Below are 18394 nucleotides of genomic sequence, written 5' to 3' on the forward strand. Positions count from 1 at the left end.
TTCTGGCACAGCAGAGTTCAAAGGGAAGTGGCATTAAAGCTGCTGCAGCAATCACAGATGGCTCCGTGGCCCCAGCTCAGCCCCTTCCCACCACACAGCAGCAGTTTTTACACAGCTAATTTGAAACAACTTTTTTATTTTGAAATCCAAACAAAAGAGGTGTTGTGCCACCAATTTGCTACTCTTTTCTGCCTCAATTAATGAGTATCATTAAAAACTTAATGAAGTTAAATGCACACTGCTAGAAGGGGTGATGGCACGTGTCCACCCTCGGCATTAAAGAACAGAAACTCCCCCCTCCTTCCCACCCTGACTTTTTAGGAACACGAGATGACATCATCTTTTTGCTGACAATCAAGAACTTCTCTAGGCTTACAAAACAACAGAATTTTTATTTTGGCAGAACTAAAAAAATCATATATTTATCTACATCGTAGTAAAAACAATGAAATTTATTTTTTTTGTTTTTCATCCTTCATATAATTCATCAACACAGCGCAACCGAACCGGGACTCGGGGATGGGGTGTGAGGTGGGACCCCAGGCACCACCAGAGCTTTGAAGCACCAAAAAAGATGCACTTAAAAGTGTTCTCCTCCTCCTCCTCCTCCTCCCAGCAAACACAGCAGCAGGTCACTTTTTGCGTAGGGGCTGCAGCACGTCACCCGTTTCCAAAAAGTGGTTGCCAAACATGAGAGATTACTATTTTGGGACACCTTTAACAAGAATGTTTATTCATATTAAAGCAGAAACCAAGTCATAAATGCTGTTTATACACGTGCGTGTCTGGAAAAGACACAATGGAACGGGGCAGGGAGGAAAGGAGGATCCTCACTGGAGTCTGCGGTAGCTCTTGCAGAGTTCGTGGTCCCTGATGTCCCCCCAGCCTCCGTTCTTGACGTGAGGGGACAGGGGAGCCATGGAGTACCTTTTACTGACACTCATCGCCTCGGGAAACAGGTACTGCTGGTTGCTGTTCAAGAGAGAATCGATTTTGGCACTCTGGGTGGACGGTCTGCAGGATTTCTTGTGATGCATGCCACAGTCCCCCGTGTGAAAAATCCTGGGGATTTCGGGAACCAGCACTTTCCAGAACTTTGGAAGACAAGAGACAGTCAAGTGCTGCAGAGTCCAGTCCCAGTTGTAATCATCGTAGGTGCAGAAGGCGTCCGTGCACTCGATGAGTTTCTGGTAGGTGTCTCTGCCGAAGGCCATGCCCATGTTGTGCTCGGTGGATTTCCACGTCTTCATCTCCGCCTTGTCGGCGCGGCCGGCGAAGCCGCCCCGCACGGGGCTGTAGGTGCCGAGCGACACGAGCTGGCACTCGGGGCACTGGCGCTGGCGCAGCGCCCAGAGCTGCTTGAGGACGTGGTAGAAGTCGGGCGCCAGGTAGTGATCCTCCTCCAGGAACAGCACGGGCCCCGCGTGCTCGCGCAGCGCCCGCACGCGCTCCCACACGAAGTGCAGCTTCCACCACCAGTGGTGCTTGGTCTGCGCGAAGCGCGCCTCGCGGTAGTGCCCGAACGAGTCCGGGAACTCGGCGTTGATGCAGCCCAGGCGCAGCGCCGCCGCCTTGCCCACGTCGCGGGGGCAGTCGCGGGGGTCGTGGCCCGGGAACTCGCGCGGGTACAGCTGGATGCTGAACGGGAAGAACACCTGCAGCACCGGGCAGAAATCCACGCGGGCCGCCAGCCGGTTCAGCTCCTCGGCCCACAGGTCGTGGCTCAGCACCAGCAGCACGTTCTCCACGCCCGCCGCCCGCCGCAGCGACTCGAGCAGCAGCCGCAGGTGCTCGGCGCGGTCGTGCACCTGCACCACGAGCACCACGTCGGGCCGCGCCGGGAAGCGCCCCGCGTTCCGCACCGGCTGGTCGAAGTTCAGGCGGTACACGAGCGAGCGGTAACTCAGCGTCTGGTTCTCGGACAGCTCCTCCGCCGCCACGGCGGCCGACGCGTTGGCGGCGGGGCGGCGCGGTACCGCCGCTGGGGGCTCGCTGACCCGCGGCGGCTCCCCGGTGCTACCGGGACCGCCCCGCTGCTGCTGCTGCTGCTGCTGCAGCTGCTGCTGCCGCCGCCGCCCGCCGCCGCCGGTGCCCCAGAGCGCCAAGGCGCAGAGCGCCAGCGCCAGCGCCAGCAGCAGCACCTTGCGCTTGTAGACGCGCAGCCGCATGGTCCCGGCGGCGGCGGCCCCGCTCCGCCGCTCCCGCCGCCGCCGCCGCCGCCGCTCCCGCTCCCAGCGCGCGCGCGCCGCCGCCGCCCCGCGCGCACACGTCGCCGCTTCCCATTGGCCGCCGCCCCTGCGACCGCGGCCTCGCCATTGGTCGGATGAGCCGTCAATCAAACCCGCGGCGCTTCCGCCGCTCCGGGGGGGCCGCGCAGCCGCCGCCGCCGCACCGCGCGCTGATTGGACGGCGCCCGAAGGGGGCGGGGCCAGGGCGGCAGCGGGATCCTGCGGGATCGGGGAAAGAAGCGAAAAGAAATGGAAATTCTTCTTTATGTCCAAGGAAAACACACGGAAACCATCCGGGATTCGCGGGGGAAACATAAAATATAAGCGAATACTAGGTTTGAAAAATAGCACCTTCAAAATCATTCTGCAGTGACAAGAATAAGGAGATAAATCATCTGAGAAATGCAGGATTAAGATAAAATCATTGTAGGACTGAAAGAAGAAGGTAAAATAATTCTAAGATTGAAAGAAAAAATTCTAAGATTGACAGAATAAAATAAAATAATTCTAGATTTGAAAGATTATAAACTCATCATTCTTGAATCATAAGAATTAAAAAATTCAGATTAATGAATTCTGGAATCGCAAGAATAAAATGACTCCAAAGTTTTCAACGTTAATATAAGAGTAAAATAATTCCAGAATTACAAGAACAAGAAAAGGAAACCATCCTAGATTGGTGAGAATAATATTTAGAAAGATAAAATAATTCTAGAATTGTAAGGACAAGGTAAGAAAACCATCCTGAGCTGGCAAAAGAAATCAAAAACAAACCAAAAACCAAATTATTCTGGGATTGCAAGAATGACACAGTAAAATTGTTCTGGAATGGAAAGAAATAAGAGAAAACTGTTCCAGAATGGTAAGAACGAGAGAAAATATGTATAGATTGGGAAAAATAAGATAAAATTTAGAATGGTAACAATGAGAAGTTTGTTCTAGGATTGCAAGAATAATTTATTCTAGATTTGGAAGAACAGATTAATAAAACAATTCTAGAAAGGCAAGAATACAAGAGAAAAAAAAAACTAGAACTGCAAGAATGATGCACTGGAATGGCAAGAATGTAAAAAAACCACTTGGGAATTGTGAGAATAAGATAAGAAAATAAAAGAAAAAGCTCCAGAACTGCAAGAATAAGGTAAGGACGGAATTCTAAAAATGCAAGAATAAAAAGTAATCAAATAATTCTATGATTACAGAGACAACACCTCCTAAACCCAGAATGTCAGGAATGTAAGGTATTCTAGAATGAGAAGAATAATCCATAAAATATTCAATAATTCCTCTGCTGATTTTCCTGATACACCTGGATAAAAACATCCCTGAGAGCAGGGAGGGACAGAGGGCAGGGATGGATGGAATTCCTGAGAATTCCTGGGAATTTCTGGGAATTCTTGGGATCTCCTGGGATCTCCTGGGAATTTCTGGGAATTCCTGGGATCTCCTGGGAATTTCTGGGAATTCTTGGGAATTCCTGAGAATTTCTGGGATTTCCTGGGAATTCTTGGGATCTCCTGGGATTTCCTGGGAATTCCTGGGATTTCCTGGGATCTCCTGAGAATTCCTGGGATTTCCTGGGAATTCCTGGGATCTCCTGGGATCTCCTGGGAATTCTTGGGATCTCCTGGGAATTCTTGGGAATTCCTGGGAAGTCCTGGGATCTCCTGGGATTTCCTGGGAATTCCTGGGAATTCTTGGGATTTCTTGGGAATTCTTGGGATCTCCTGAGATTTCCTGGGAATTCCTGGGATCTCCTGGGAATTCCTGGGATCTCCTGGGAATTCCTGGGATTTCCTGGGATCTCCTGGGAATTTCTGGGATTTCCTGAGAATTTCTGGGAATTTCTGGGAATTCCTGGGATTTCCTGGGAATTTCTGGGATTTCCTGGGATCTCCTGGGAATTTCTGGGATTTCCTGGGATCTCCTGGGAATTTCTGGGAATTCCTGGGATTTCCTGGGAATTTCTGGGATTTCCTGGGATCTCCTGGGAATTTCTGGGATTTCCTGGGAATTTCTGGGAATTCCTGGGATTTCCTGGGAATTCCTGGGATCTCCTGGGAATTTCTGGGAAGTCCTGGGATCTCCTGGGATTTCCTGGGAATTCCTGGGAATTCTTGGGATTTCTTGGGAATTCTTGGGATCTCCTGGGATTTCCTGGGATCTCCTGGGAATTCCTGGGATTTCCTGGGAATTCCTGGGATCTCCTGGGATTTCCTGGGATCTCCTGAGAATTCCTGGGATTTCCTGGGATCTCCTGGGAATTTCTGGGATTTCCTGGGAATTCCTGGGATCTCCTGTGATCTCCTGGGATTTCCTGTGATCTCCTGGGATCTCCTGGGAATTCCTGGGATTTCCTGGGAATTCCTGGGATTTCCTGGGAATTCCTGGGATCTCCTGGGAATTCCTGGGAATTCTTGGGATCTCCTGGGATTTCCTGGGACTTTCTGGGATCTCCTGGGAATTCCTGGGATTTCCTGGGAATTCCTGTGATCTCCTGGGATTTCCTGTGATCTCCTGGGAATTTCTGGGAATTCCTGTGATCTCCTGGGATCTCCTGGGATCTCCTGGGAATTTCTGGGATCTCCTGTGATCTCCTGGGATTTCCTGGGATCTCCTGGCTGGGCTGGAATTCCCAGATTTCCTGTGGCTGCCCCTGGATCCCTGGAATGGACAAACCAATCCTTTCCCAGCCCCAGAGCTGCTGCAGCTCCAGCCCCAAAAAATGCAAAGAGAGAGAATGAGGAGAGAATGTGGGAGGGTGGGAGTGCAGAGCCTGGAGCTGGGATGGGACAATGAACCCAAACTGATCAAAGGGTGAAATTCCTGATGGGATCCACCCTGGCTGTAACCTGTGAAGGGTTTAATAAATTCCTGCTTTATTCCTTTAGCTCTGCTCAGCCTCAGCTCCATCACTGGATTGAGGGAAACCAAGACAATTTGGGACTGACATTCCCACACTGGCAGAGCTGCATCCCAAATTCCTGGAGTCCCACAGGAGCCCCCAATTTTGTACCTGCCCCAATTCCCTTCCCTGATCATGTGCTCCATCCAAAAAGGGTTTTTCCATGAGGAATCTTTGCAGTGGGAATCTCTCTCCCTTTAGGATCAGCCTGGTTGCATGGGAAAGGTGTAATTCACAGGATCATTAAAATTGGGAAAAAACCCTCTAAAACTGAGTGCAGCCATCCCCAGCACTGCCAAAGCCACCCCTGCCCCGTGTCCCCAAGTGTCACATCCACAGGGATTTTAAATCCCTGCAGGGATGGGGACTCCAGCAGTGCCAGACCCCCTTTCCATGAAGAAATTTTCCCAATATCAAATGAAACCTCCCCCAGCTGGCACTCAATGCCATCACATGTTCCAGGGAATGGGATTCCTAAAAACTTCTCAAGGGACCTTTGTTCCCTGCTGTTCCCATCTCCCAGTCATGGAGCAGCTGACAAGGCAGGAAATAAAAGAGTTTGTGGATATGCTCAGTTTTGGTATCATCCCCAGAAAAATAGCAGCATTTAATTCCTGGAATACACTGGATGGAAAATTCCTCAGACAAAACACAATCCACACATCCACAGAAAAGTTTCAAAATTTAATAAGTCAACACAGTGAAACAAATTCAAGAATCGTTAAAACAGGAGGATTAAGAAACAAAGTTTCAGGCACATATTTAGAAAAAAAGACATTTCTGGTATCACAAAGAGAGAAACCCCAAAAAAACATATTTGCTCTGGTAAAAACCCAGCAGTGCTGGTCCCTGCTTCAAGTGGGAATGTTGTAACAGAAGCTTTATAAAAAGAAGCACCTGGAATTCTGGAGTTGGTGTGGATGTGGTTTCTCCTCCCTTGGGAAGGGTGGAGTGCAGTCCTTGCCCCTGGGCAGAGCTCAGAGCCTCACTGGGTGACTTTGGGATAAACTCACTTTGTCCTTCCAAGAAGGAACCACCGACCCCACAAAACACAGAAAACTCCCGGGAACAGCAAAAAAAGGGAAAATACATTCTAAAGAAGGTTCTCCACTGCTGAGGAGGGGCAGAGGAGCCAGGCTGGGCTGCCAGAGGGACTCCCAGGGAACACAGAGTGGGAAACACTCCCAGCCCAGCAGAGCTGCCTCTGGCTGCTGTCAGCCACTGCTCTGCAGGTGCCTGTCCAGGAACTGGGAGTAGCAGTGCAGGGAGCAGAAGTAGCAGAGCACAGGAGCCTCGGTGCCCCCCATGTTGTCCACCAGCACCACGGTGTGGGCCACGAGGTGCAGGTTCATGGTCACCGTGATCTGGATGAAGCTGCTCAGGCAGGCGCGGCCGCACTGACACGTCTTGGCCACCTCCAGGTCCTTGCACAGGTGGGAAGGGAGGAGGTGACAGCCATAAGGGATTCTGTGGGATGACAGGAGTGAGGGGGAGATCAGCAGGGTCACCTGTGGCACTCGGCAGTGACAGGACACAGGCACCAGCTGCGACATGGAGTTTTATCTTTCATATTCCCCAGACTCTGCCCTGGTGACTCTGAACTCCACACAGTGTCACAAGTTCTCCTCCCAAACCAATCCTTTCCCAGCCCCAGAGCTGCTGCAAATCCAGCCCCAAAAAGAGCAGAGAGAGAGAATGAGGAGAGAATGTGGGAGGGTGGGAGTGCAGAGCCTGGAGCTGGGATGGGACAATGAACCCAAACTGAAAAAAGGGTGAAATTCCTGATGGGATCCACCCTGGGTGTAACCACAGCCCAAGGGGGATCCTGTGAAGGGTTTAATAAATCCCTGCTTTATTCCTTTAACTCTGCTCAGCCTCTGCTCCAGGAGCCTCTCCAGGTGTCACACAGACAGGAAAAATCAGATTTGGGACTGGTTAGGAATGAAATGCCCCTTCCCAAGGCAATCCCTAAGGACATGAACTCCAGGAGACACCACAGCAGGGAGATCTCAGCAATGCTGGCAGCCTGGGCCACAGCCAGTTAGGGAGTCAGAAAGATTAGGACTAATGAGAATTAGAGAATTAAAGGAAGATTAAGAATAATGAGACAACTGGGCACATTCTGTTCTTCCCTCACATTCCCTGTGCTTCACCCTGGCCTGACACAGCACCCACAATTTACTCCTCCCTCTCTTACACTGAGGAGCAGCAGCATCAAAACCCAACTCAGAGAAAGCAGGAGAGAAATGGAGCCTTTTGCAGCAGCACTGCCCTGCAGGCATGAAATTAAAACTTCTCCTGCTCCACAGCTCTCTGCATCCATCGTGTCAGCAATGACATCCAGAGTTGGGAAGGGGAATTGCTCCTTCTGGAATTTCCAGTGGAGCAGAGTCGAGTGTGGGGTACAAAATAAATAATTCTGCAGAGGGTTGTGCTGGGGTAGCTGAGTGTGGGTCCCAGCAGTGCCCAGCTGGCACTGACTCACATCCTGCCTCCACCTACACATTCCCAATCTCTCCACACACCAAGACTCTTCTGGGCTTTTGTTTTTTCACCATTTTAATTTCACAACACCCTTTTTTTTTTCTGAGAAAAGCATAATTAAGAACTCTGGTATTTTCCCAGAATGAAAACTGTTTTCCAAACATTATTTTTTTTTCACCTTCTCCTTGTGTTTTGTCTCTTTCTCAAGGTTTTTTACAGTAAGTGAAATCTGACCAGTGCTGAGGGATTAAATACTCTAGAAAAAAAATTATTTACATCAAACCCACTGCAATTTACATAAAGCTGGGAAAGGAGACATGTGGTGTTCAATTACAAAACCAGCAGGGTCAGAAGTGGGTGATTTGGCCCAGAACATGTGGTGGCTCAGCTCCCTTCAGGGTGTGCCCGTGGTTGCTTTTGGTGCAAATTTCTGCACAATTACCCCGGGTTGGGGCACTCCCCACCCTGAAGGCAGGAATGGCACAGGATGCAGATCAGGGACATTTCCAGCCTCTCTCTCCCCTCTTTCTGAGCCAAATTTCTGTCTTTGTGCTCCCTTCCCACCCAGAGCAGGGTGGGAACAGCAGCTGCTGGTCCATGGAGGATCAGGGGTGGAGGAAAAGGAGGGAGCTGATAACAAACAGCAGCCTGGGAGGATGGTATTTACTTGGTGAAATCATATTTTTTTAAATTACCTCAGAGCTGGGCTTCTCTGAATAAGCCATAGCAGCTCCAACACCAAGGGAAATTAGGAATTTAAGGAAAACCTATGGCAGGGAGAAGCCTGCAGAAATGGCTCAGGGTTGTAGAACTGATTCTCTTTTCCCAAAGTTGGCCAAAAAATATTCTGGTGGATGAAAACTCTTCAATCTCTGTCTTTCCCTAAATACTCCCAAAGGCACTAAATTCCCTGCCTTATCCTGATGACTTGACAAGAGGAATTTGAATCTTATGAAGTTAATAGGTGAGTGTGTGGGGTTGCTGTGCCCAGCAATGTGAGTTCTGTCCCATCTGCTGACCCGGCTGGGGCAGTGCCCCTGATCTCCTGGCACACATTCTCTGCTCATGGGCCATCTTTAAACCAGCTGGGCAATCATCTTTATCTTCCCACAGCCCATCCTCCCTCCAGCAGATATCTCCTGTTCATGGCCACTGAGTCCCAGGGCATGGCTGAGAAAATTCCATCATCCCACTGGGAGATGCTCCAGCCAGGGCAGGAGCCAAGCCTTTCCTACCCAGAGAAAAATGAGATTTGGACACCAAGGCACCTTCTTTCCACTGGATTCCAGAGGAAAACCAGAGCCTTGCACACCATCCCTGGAGCTTCAGAGGAAACTGCCCCTTCTCCAGGAGCACTGCTCCAGCTGAGCCACATCTGCCCCTGCAGGAGGATGCAGCACCATGGAATGGGACTGTGCCACCACCCTGACTGACTGACTGTGCCAGCTTGGATTCTGACTCTGCCAGGGCTGGGATTGTTCTGTGTAATACTGCATTGCTAGTTTAATTGTCCTAGGAAAGAACTGTTATTCCTAATTCCATATCTTTGCCTGAGAGCCCCTTAATTTCAAAATTATAATAATTTGTAGGGAGTGGGTTTACATTCTGCATTTCAAGAGAAGCTCCTGCCTTTCTTGGCAGACAGCTGTCCCTCAGCCAGCACAGTGAGGCCACAGGCCCTGAGGGAGGGAAGGAGCAGTGAGGAGCAGTGGCAGCCCTGCCTCACCTGTGGTTGACAGCAGCCCTGGCAGCGCACTCCAGCAGCGTCAGGGGGATCTTCAGCTGGATGTTGGGCACCAGCGGGTTGGGCTGCTCGAAGGGGTTGCCGAAGAGATCCAGGTTGTCCAGGCAGAGTTTCCTGAAGTCGCAGGGCAGGAAGGGCAGCCTGTTCCTGGCTGCTGAGAGGCAGCGCAGGCGGCGCAGCTGCCCGATGCGGCAGGGCAGCCGCAGCAGCGCGTTGTCGTCCAGCCGCAGCCGCACCAGCGCCCGCAGCTGGCAGAACTCCAGCGGCAGCGCCCGCAGCTGGTTCTGGCTCAGGTCCAGCAGCTGCAGGGATTTCTGCAGCCCCGAGCTGCACAGGGCTGCACTGAAGGCCTCCAGGTGGTTGTCGTGCAGGTCCAGCTCCTGCAGGCACACCAGGTCGCCCAGCGTGGCCGGCAGCTGCTTGATGTGGTTGTGGCTCAGGTCCAGCTTGCGCAGCTTCCTCAGGCTCAGCACCCGGCTGTCCACCCTGGCCAGCTTGCAGTACGAGGTCTGCAGGTGCTCCAGGGAGAAAGGGAAGCTCTTGGTCAGGGGGTAATCCCTCCTGGAGGTGATGATCATTTTGGTTTTGGGTTTCTCCACCTCGGAGTTCTTGGCTGGCACCAGAGGGGACAGAGGGAGGACGCCGGTGTCGCTGCCCTGGTGAGCCAGTCTCAGGGCTGAAAGGAAAGTCTTTAAATTGATCACATTTGCCTGCAGGGGAACACAAGGCTGGAGTTAAACGTTCATTGTCCTGCTTATTAACACTTTCTGAGCTCTGATGTGATTAATCTGTGCTGCAGCACCCAGGGAAGGAACAAAACACTGAATCCGCAGCTGGAAATAAAGTACAGAAAAAGCCCTGGTGCACTGGGAGCTCCCTAAAATCCAGCAGGACAAAGAATAAATACAAATGGGGAAATCAGAGCTCTAAAACCTGAGGCAACAGTTCCTGGAAGTTTCTAGGAAAGAAAAGGATGGGAGTTGGGGTGGAATTCAGCATGATGAAGGTGAAGTTTAGGCAGTGCTTGTGGCCACTCACAGCTGGGCCAGCAGCAGGCCAGAGGGAAATTCTCTGTAAAGACAAATAATGCTTGAGGAGGGATACAATGTTTTGGCAGTAAATCCCAGGATGGTTTGGGATGGAAGGAATCCTAAATCCCATCCTCTTCAACCCCCTGCCATGGCAGGGACACCTCCCACTGTCCCAGGCTGCTCCAAGCCCAGTGTCCAACCTGGGATCCAGGGGCAGCCACAGCTGCTCTGGGAATTCTATCCCAGGGCTCCCCACCCTGACAGAGAACAACTCCTTCCTTCCCAAACCCCACCACTGCTGCCCTCTGACTCTCCATATCAGAGCATCAAGTGATCTGGATTTTAAATACAGATCCAGAAAGCTCTGATGGATCTGCTGCACTGATTTAATTCAATTCCATGAACATTTGGGATCAAGTATTTATCTTCTAGATTTCCCAGCTTGAGCTGATGTGCAGCTCACAGGCACTGAGCTAAAAAGTGAATTCTAAAATAAAAATCACATTGCAACCACAAAAGAAAAGAAAAGAACTACCTTGGAGTTCTGAGAGGCCAGAGGATGTCCTTGTGTCCCCAGCTGTCACTTGGCCAAGGCTCAGGGACACATTTTGTACCTCAAAGACAATTTTGCTCCTAAATGAGTTTGTTCAGATCAAATTTGAGAGGGTTCAGGACTGGAGCACATAATGTGCTGTAAGCACAAGAAAATAAAGATACTGGAGATAATTCTGGATGGAAATATGAGAGAAATAAAAAAGACATTAAAGGTCCAACTTAATTGGCTGCATCTGTAAACTAAAATTCTCATTTTCCTTAAGCATTCCAAGCAGAGCTCCTGCTGTGACACCTTCCAGAGGTGGGGAGGATGCACAACAAACACCTTTTGTGTCCAAGGTTATCCAGAGCAGCTGTGGCTGTCCCTGGAAATGTCCCTGGACAGGGCTTGGAGCAGCCTGGGATGGTGGGAGGGGTGGGAATTAAGATCCCTTTTATCCCAAACCATCCTGGGATTCTACAACCACCAACCCTCATTATCTCAGCCAACCTGACACACATTTAGCTGCAGAATTCCCCCTAATTCCAGGCAGATTTGTGGCATTTCCAAAATAACTAAAATGGGAATTAAGTCCAAGCAGTCCTCCAGATCTGCCAGGACCAAGTGAAATCAATATTATACACCAGAATGAAGTTACAGGCAGGATTTCTTTGCTCTCAAGCACAAAGTAAAGTTCCCTCCACAACACCCCCAAGAGCTGTGTCAGATTATTGAGAATCCCTCAATGTGCTGAAGAAAATACCCACACATCTAAGATTAAAAATAATAAAAATTTTAAAAAGCCTATAATTACTTGGAAGAGCTCAGGATGGAATTTCTGCCCCAAGCCCAAAATTTCAGATGATGTTGGACAAGTTTAAATTGATGCCTCCCAAGTCTCAGAGAAAGGAAATAAACTCCAGGAAACACCCAGAATTTATTATTTCTGCTCCAGGGGTGAATGCTCTGCACTGGTATTTCCCAACTCCATGCTTGACCTGGCAACAAATCCAGTGCAAATCCCCCAAGCAGGGGAATTTCCCACTTCCAGTATTTGGAAATCTCATGCCCACAAAGTTACTTTTTTTTTAAAATCTTTGAGAGTTAAGAAGGTTTTCTGTAATGAAGTAATAAAAATCTGGCAGACAATTAGGGGAAAGTGATGGAGCATCTTAAATTTGGAGAGCTTAAGAGGAACCTGTAATATTTTGTGATAATTTTTTTGATTTCTCATTCTCCAGCAGAAAAATTCAGAGTAATTGAAGCAGAAATTATTCTGAACCTCATACAAAAGCCTTAATTTTTTCAAAATACAGCACACATTGGCTTCTAACAGGAAAATAAATAATTGGGTTTGGTGTTCTCCTTTCCTATTTAAGTCTTTAACAGGTTTATAAAATTAAGGCTGCTTTCCTCAGAGTCAGATAACAGGAAGGAAAAAGGATTTTCTAAACCAGCAATCAACATTATTTGCTTTCCTTGACACAGCCTGACTCTAAAGGTTTAGGTAAGAGTTTTCAGAAAAACTGTCCCACTTTTTTCTCCTATGGGGCTACAAAAGATCCCTGCAACACACACAGAAGAAATGACACGAGAATTTACTGATAACGTGTGATTATTTTGGTGAGTTTAGCGCTGTTAAAACACTTTACAAATCCTCTGGGAACTGAATAAATACAGTGGTGTTTGAAATAAAGTAAGATGGTGCCTGTGACCTGCAAACAAGGGAAAACAAAAGGATTCTCCGTTTCTTTTTCCATGAGAAACAGGAAAAATGAACAATTATTTCATGGAATTTAAGGCAAATGACCAACATTACAGCAGAGAGTTGAAAAAAGTTTTTTTCTAAAGAAGCTGTGAAGCAAAGCATGAAAATTGACTTCTGGAGCAGAAGAGGAAGAAAATGACAGCCCAGAAAAGAAGAAATGGCTTCAAACAGCCAGAGGGCAGCGATGGGATATTGGAATTGGGAATTCCTGGCTGGGAGGGTGGGGGGGGGCCGGGAATAGAATTCCCAGATTTGCTGTGGCTGCCCCTGATCCTGGAACTGCCCAGGGCCAGGCTGGAGCAGCGGGAGGTGTGGAATGGGATGGGATTTACTGTGCTAACAACCCAAACTCTGCGATCCCAACGCGCCTTGTCCCTCGCCCGGGCGGGTCTGAGCCCGTTCCCGTTCCCGCTGTTATTCCCGTTCCCATTCCCGTTCTCGCTGCCATTCCCATTCCCGATGTTATTCCCGCTCCCGCTGCCATTCCCGTTCCCGCTGTTATTCCCGCTCCCGCTGTTATTCCCGTTCCCGCTGTTATTCCCGTTCCCGTTCCCACTGTTATTCCCGTTCCCGCTGCCGTTCCCGTTCCCGCTGTTATTCCCGTTCCCGCTGCCGTTCCCGTTCCCGCTGTTATTCCCGTTCCCGCTGTTATTCCCGTTCCCGTTCCCACTGTTATTCCCGTTCCCGCTGTTATTCCCGTTCCCGTTCCCACTGTTATTCCCGCTCCCGCTGCCGTTCCCGTTCCCGCTGTTATTCCCGCTCCCGCTGTTATTCCCGTTCCCGCTGTTATTCCCGCTCCCGCTGCCATTCCCATTCCCGATGTTATTCCCGCTCCCGCTGCCGTTCCCGTTCCCGCTGTTATTCCCGCTCCCGCTGTTATTCCCATTCCCGTTCCCGCTGCCATTCCCATTCCCGCTGTTATTCCCGTTCCCGCTGTTATTCCCGCTCCCGCTGTTATTCCCGCTCCCGCTGTTATTCCCGTTCCCGCTGCCATTCCCGTTCCCGTTGCCATTCCCGCTCCCGCTGCCATTCCCATTCCCGTTCCCGTTCCCGTTGCCATTCCCGCTCCCGCTGCCGTTCCCGTTGCCATTCCCGCTCCCGTTCCCGCTCGCACCTTGCTGAGGCACAGATCCACCGCGGGCTCCCGCAGCCGCACCGTGGCCTTTCCCTCCTCCACGAAGCGCGTGAAGAGCCGCTCCACGTTCTGCTGCACCTGCGGGCACGGCGGGCAGGGCTCAGCGGCCGCCCGGCGCTCCCCGCCCGCTCCCGCCCGCCGCCGCCCCCACCTTGTAGCGAGCCCCGCCGCGGTCCCGCGCCGTGCACACCATCAGGCAAACGCCGGCCCCGGCCGCGCCGGGCGGCCGCCCGAGCGACACCAGCGCCCGCGCCGCGCGCCCGCGGCCCCGCAGCCCGCAGCTGGGCAGGAGCCGGCTGAGCACCTCCACCTCGCACTGCAGCCGCATCGCGGCCCCGGCCCCGGTACCGGCCCCGCTCCTGATCCCGGCACCGGCCCCGGCCCGCGCACGGCGGGCGGCGCCGCCGGGGGCCTCCCGCGCTGTGCGCGCACAGCCGCCCGCCGTGCTGCCTGCCCGTCCGCCGCTCTGCCCGCTGCGCCGCCTGCCCGCCGCCTGCCCGCCCGCCGCGCTGCCCGCTCCGGTGATGGTGAGCCTCTGGCCGGGATGGCGGCGCGGGCAGGGAGGGCGGCGGCCCCGGTGGTACCGGCGGCACCGGCAGCAGCGGGCAGCCCCAGAGCGGGGCCTCAGAGCAGCGCCCGCCGCGCGCGCCGGGCCGCGGGCACCTCCTGCTGGAGGCGGCTGGTGCGGCTCGGAGGGAGAGGGCAGAGAGAGGCGGGAACGGCGGGGTGTGAGGGGACACGGGTGAAGGGACATGGGGTCAGGAGACGTGGGTGTGAGGGGATAATGGAGTGTGAGGAGACACAGGGTGTGAGGGGATATGGAGTGTGGTTGGACACGGACTGTGAGGGGACACGGAGTGAGGGGGTATGGAGTGTGGGGATATGGAGTGTGAGGGGACATGGAGGGTGAGAGGGGACATGGAGTGTGAGGGGACACGGAATGAGGGGACGGGTATGAGGGGACACGGTGTGTGAGGGGATATGCAGTGTGTTTGGCCACGGACTGTGAGGGGACACGGAGTGAGGGGATAATAGAGTGAGGGGACACGGAGTGTGAAGGGACACGGGGTGTGAGGGGATATGGAGGATGAGGAGACACTGGGAGTTGTGGGAGGACACGGAGCTGAGGGTGTTGTCGAATCTGAGGGCACGAACAACGAGTCAGGTTTGGAAAGTAGAAAGGTTTGTTTATTCTGCGTAGGGCGCAAGGTGGAAGTTGACCACAAATCAAACATGACAGGGAATAAATAGCAAAATGATTTATACACTAAAGTTTACTTAAATCCACCCATCTAATCCTCAGCTCCCACCTACCTAATACACAGTCATGGCCAAGCGCGACATGAAATACAAAGTTTTCCATAAACATCAAGTGAAACAGAACACACCTGGTGGCTTTGAAAAGAGGGGTTAGAGGGGAGAATGGTGCCACCAGCAACGGGGAGCAAAGAAAGGGACAGAGAATTCTGCATAAGGACATCGAGGGGACAGCAGCTATGAGGGAGGGGACACGGAGGAGTTTGAAGGGATGGCGGGTGTGAGGGGACACGGAGGAGTTTGAAGGGATGGCGGGTGTGAGGGGACACGGAGGAGTTTGAAGGGATGGCGGGTGTGAGGGGACACGGGGAGCTGAGGGGACACAGGAGCTGAGGGAATGGCGGGTGTGAGGGGACACGGGACTGAGGATGTGATAACAGCAGCTCAGACTTCAAAAGCAGCAGGAAGGCACAGTGAGGAATTGGTGTTGGTGCAGCCCCGCCCGTCCTGAGGCGGCTTTCAGCACATTAACCGCCATTGGGAGAAAAAAAAGAAATAAAGCGAAGACCCCTTTGAGCAGTGTGTGTGCGGATACCTTGTTTGAGGGCCGGTTGGTGCTGGGGATGTGTTGGTGTGTGTGAGCGGTGCGGTGTTTGTGCAGCAGGAGGCGGTGTTGTGGCGGTTGTGTTTTGGGGTAAAAGGGTGTTTTTGTGGGGTTTGGGGGTTTGTTCGGGGCGGGGCGGTGTAAAAGGGGAGCCCGCGTGTCTCTGTGTTGCCCAGGCTACGCTGGCGTGGCTATTCACAGGCGCGATCCCGCTACTGACCGCCACGGGAGCTTTGACCTGCTCCGTCTCCGACCTGGGCCGGTTCACCCCTCCTTAGTCAACCTGGTGTCCCGCAGCTCCCCGCGGGTCACCATATTGATGGCGGCCTTAGCTTGGACGCCCGCTCGGCACAGCGCACGGCAGCCCAGAACTCCTGGGCTCAAGCGATCCGTCGGGCTCAGCCTCCCCGGCAGCTGGGACTACAGGCGCGCGCCACCGCGCCCGGCGCTGGCCGCTCGCTCCGCCGCAGATACGAGCTTCAGCAGCGGTGACGTCACGGCTGGGCGGAGCGGTCCCACCCATTGAATTACGTCACGATGGGGAGGGAGCCACCCACAGCTCTGGGCGGGAAGCGGGAGCCGCGCGGTGCACGCCGGGAGGAGCTGTGAGGGGTATAAGGACAGGCGGCCGCCGCCATCTTTCTCTCGGTACCGCGCAGCCATGGGTCACCAGCAGCTCTACTGGAGCCACCCCAGGAAGTTCGGGCAGGGCTCCCGCTCGTGGTCAGTGCCGCTCCTTGCGCTCCCCGGGTCGTGGCTGCCGCCTCACCTCCCTTTCTCTCACATTGCCGCCCTCCTCCCCGCCGCCATTCCCCGCCCTCACCCGCTTCTCTCTGCTCCCCTCACAGCCGCGTGTGCTCCAACCGCCACGGCCTCATCCGCAAGTACGGGCTCAACATGTGCCGGCAGTGCTTCCGCCAGTACGCCAAGGACATCGGCTTCATCAAGGTGAGCCGGCGGCCGCGGGAGGGGCGGGGGGCCGGGTCCCGCTCACTGCCCTCATCTCTCGCTCTCTTGCAGCTGGACTGAGCGCCGCCACCATGGGCCGGCACCAGGAGCTCCCGCGGCCTCCCCGACACATCTGCAGCGTCTGCCTCAGCCTTAGCTAATAAATGATCTCCTAACCCAGCTGATCGTGCGTTTCCCTTCTGTGCGGCTTTTAGCGGCTCTGTGGGTTCTCTGTACAAAGTGTAGGGGCTTCCCCGGGCTGCTCCGAGCCCTGGCCTTGCGGCAGTCGCAGCTTCTCTGAAAGGAGTCAGTTAATGACACTTCAGAGTGCCAGAGCTCTGCAATTTCCCAAGTCCTTTAGAGGGGATTATAAGTGTTTCCTCTTCCATTCAGTGCCTTGCTCTGAGGGGACTGACCAGGAACATGCTCTGCTCACCCCTGCGGTGTGAGCCAGTGCTGATCCCTCCCAGCTGATCTGCAGATCTTTGGGAATGCCCAGGAGCTTTTATTTTGTCCTGCTGGTTATGAAATCAGTGAGATGTGAGGGGGAAAGGGAGCAAGCCCAGCTGTGCCCATAGCAAAAGCTGCAGGGCTGTGGGTTTATCACAGAGTTTGGAATGGTTTGGGTTGGAAAGGCTCCTAAAGCCCATCCAATTCCAGTGTCTTGCCCTGGGCAGGGACACCTTGCACTCCTTCCACTTTCTAAATCCACCCATGTGTGGCACAGGATGAGGATTTGGATCTGGGAGCTCTGGAGGAGGGTTGAGTTCCTCACCAGGAGGTGGTTGTGCCTCTCATTTTGAGAGAAAAATAGTTAAATCCTGGTTCTTGCCAGAAAACTTTTCAGTGTGAAGGCTCTACACTGAAAAATAAAAATACTCAGTTGCTCTGGTGGTGATTTTGGGTTTTTCCCCCAGTTTTTTTAATGTAGGCAGGGAGGGGAATCCTGTGGGATGTGTTTTTGTTTCAGTGTAGTTCCTAAAAAACACAAAACCCTCACTGCCTTTTTAACCAAAATACTGAATTTCTAGGGGGGTTTCAAATGAGGTAAAAATTCAGAAAAACGCAAAATGAGGATTCAGAAAGTGATGGGAGGGTCTCTGCAGTTCCACTGCTGCCTCTCACAGGGGTTTGTGTCACTTCCCAGTGGGAAATCCGTGTTTTCCCCAACAAATGGCAGCAGAATTGAGAATTTTTGGATTCCAAGAGCTGTTCAAACCAGGCAGGGAATTGTGGATATTTTCCTCTTTCCTGAGCAAGAGGGATAATGGTAAAAGGGATAATTTTCCCTGAGGATCTTGTCCCCAAATCTCTGCCAGACCATTTTTTTCCTCATAATGGAAAACAAGAATAAAATAGCTGGGGATGCTAATTGCAAAGCAAATCCCTATTGAAACCAAAGCTAAAATATGTTTTTAAATTACCTTGTAAATGTTCAAGCACCTCTGTTGGCACCTAATTTTGTAAAATTACAAAATCACAATTGCCTTTCCCTGTTGTGCTGCTGCCATCTCCCAAGCCTGGGGAGAAAGGACAAGCTGTAATTCCTTTTTTACCTCCTTGCTGCCTTAACCAGGTATTTATTGCCCAATATACAACAAAGATGAGGTGCCAAAACCTTGGAATTTCCTGAGCTCAGCCTGAAAATTGCATTTTGTTTCTGGTGGCTCCAGTCTCTGGAGGTCCATGGATGTGAAGCTGGAACTTATTTGGATATAAAGTGGTTTTTATAAAGCACTGCTGATTCCCCTGAAG

At 52.3% G+C, this 18394-nt stretch overlaps 3 protein-coding genes across 3 annotated transcripts; 1 reads left to right on the forward strand and 2 right to left on the reverse strand.

Moving 5' to 3' along the window:
- Nucleotides 1-372: 372 nt before the first annotated feature.
- MGAT2 (alpha-1,6-mannosyl-glycoprotein 2-beta-N-acetylglucosaminyltransferase) lies at nt 373-2267 on the reverse strand. Its single transcript, XM_079307801.1, has one exon. It carries the CDS (start codon nt 2166-2168, stop codon nt 831-833), a length of 1338 nt encoding a protein of 445 aa, XP_079163927.1. The 5' UTR covers nt 2169-2267; the 3' UTR covers nt 373-830.
- Nucleotides 2268-5796: 3529 nt separating this feature from the next.
- LRR1 (leucine rich repeat protein 1) lies at nt 5797-14235 on the reverse strand. Its single transcript, XM_079307862.1, has 4 exons — nt 13982-14235; nt 13810-13908; nt 9344-10071; nt 5797-6600 (listed from the first exon to the last, which is right to left on the reverse strand). The coding sequence occupies exons 1-4, from the start codon at nt 14156-14158 to the stop codon at nt 6348-6350; spliced, it is 1257 nt and encodes a 418-aa protein (XP_079163988.1). The 5' UTR covers nt 14159-14235; the 3' UTR covers nt 5797-6347.
- Nucleotides 14236-16261: 2026 nt separating this feature from the next.
- RPS29 (ribosomal protein S29) lies at nt 16262-16819 on the forward strand. The gene is made up of 3 exons (XM_079309602.1): nt 16262-16414; nt 16540-16639; nt 16712-16819. Exons 1-3 carry the CDS (start codon nt 16353-16355, stop codon nt 16718-16720), a joined length of 171 nt encoding a protein of 56 aa, XP_079165728.1. The 5' UTR covers nt 16262-16352; the 3' UTR covers nt 16721-16819.
- The last annotated feature ends 1575 nt before the right edge of the window (nt 16820-18394 follow it).

The sequence above is a fragment of the Erithacus rubecula genome, assembly GCF_903797595.1.
Source record: "Erithacus rubecula genome assembly, chromosome: 6".
NCBI lineage: Eukaryota > Metazoa > Chordata > Aves > Passeriformes > Muscicapidae > Erithacus > Erithacus rubecula.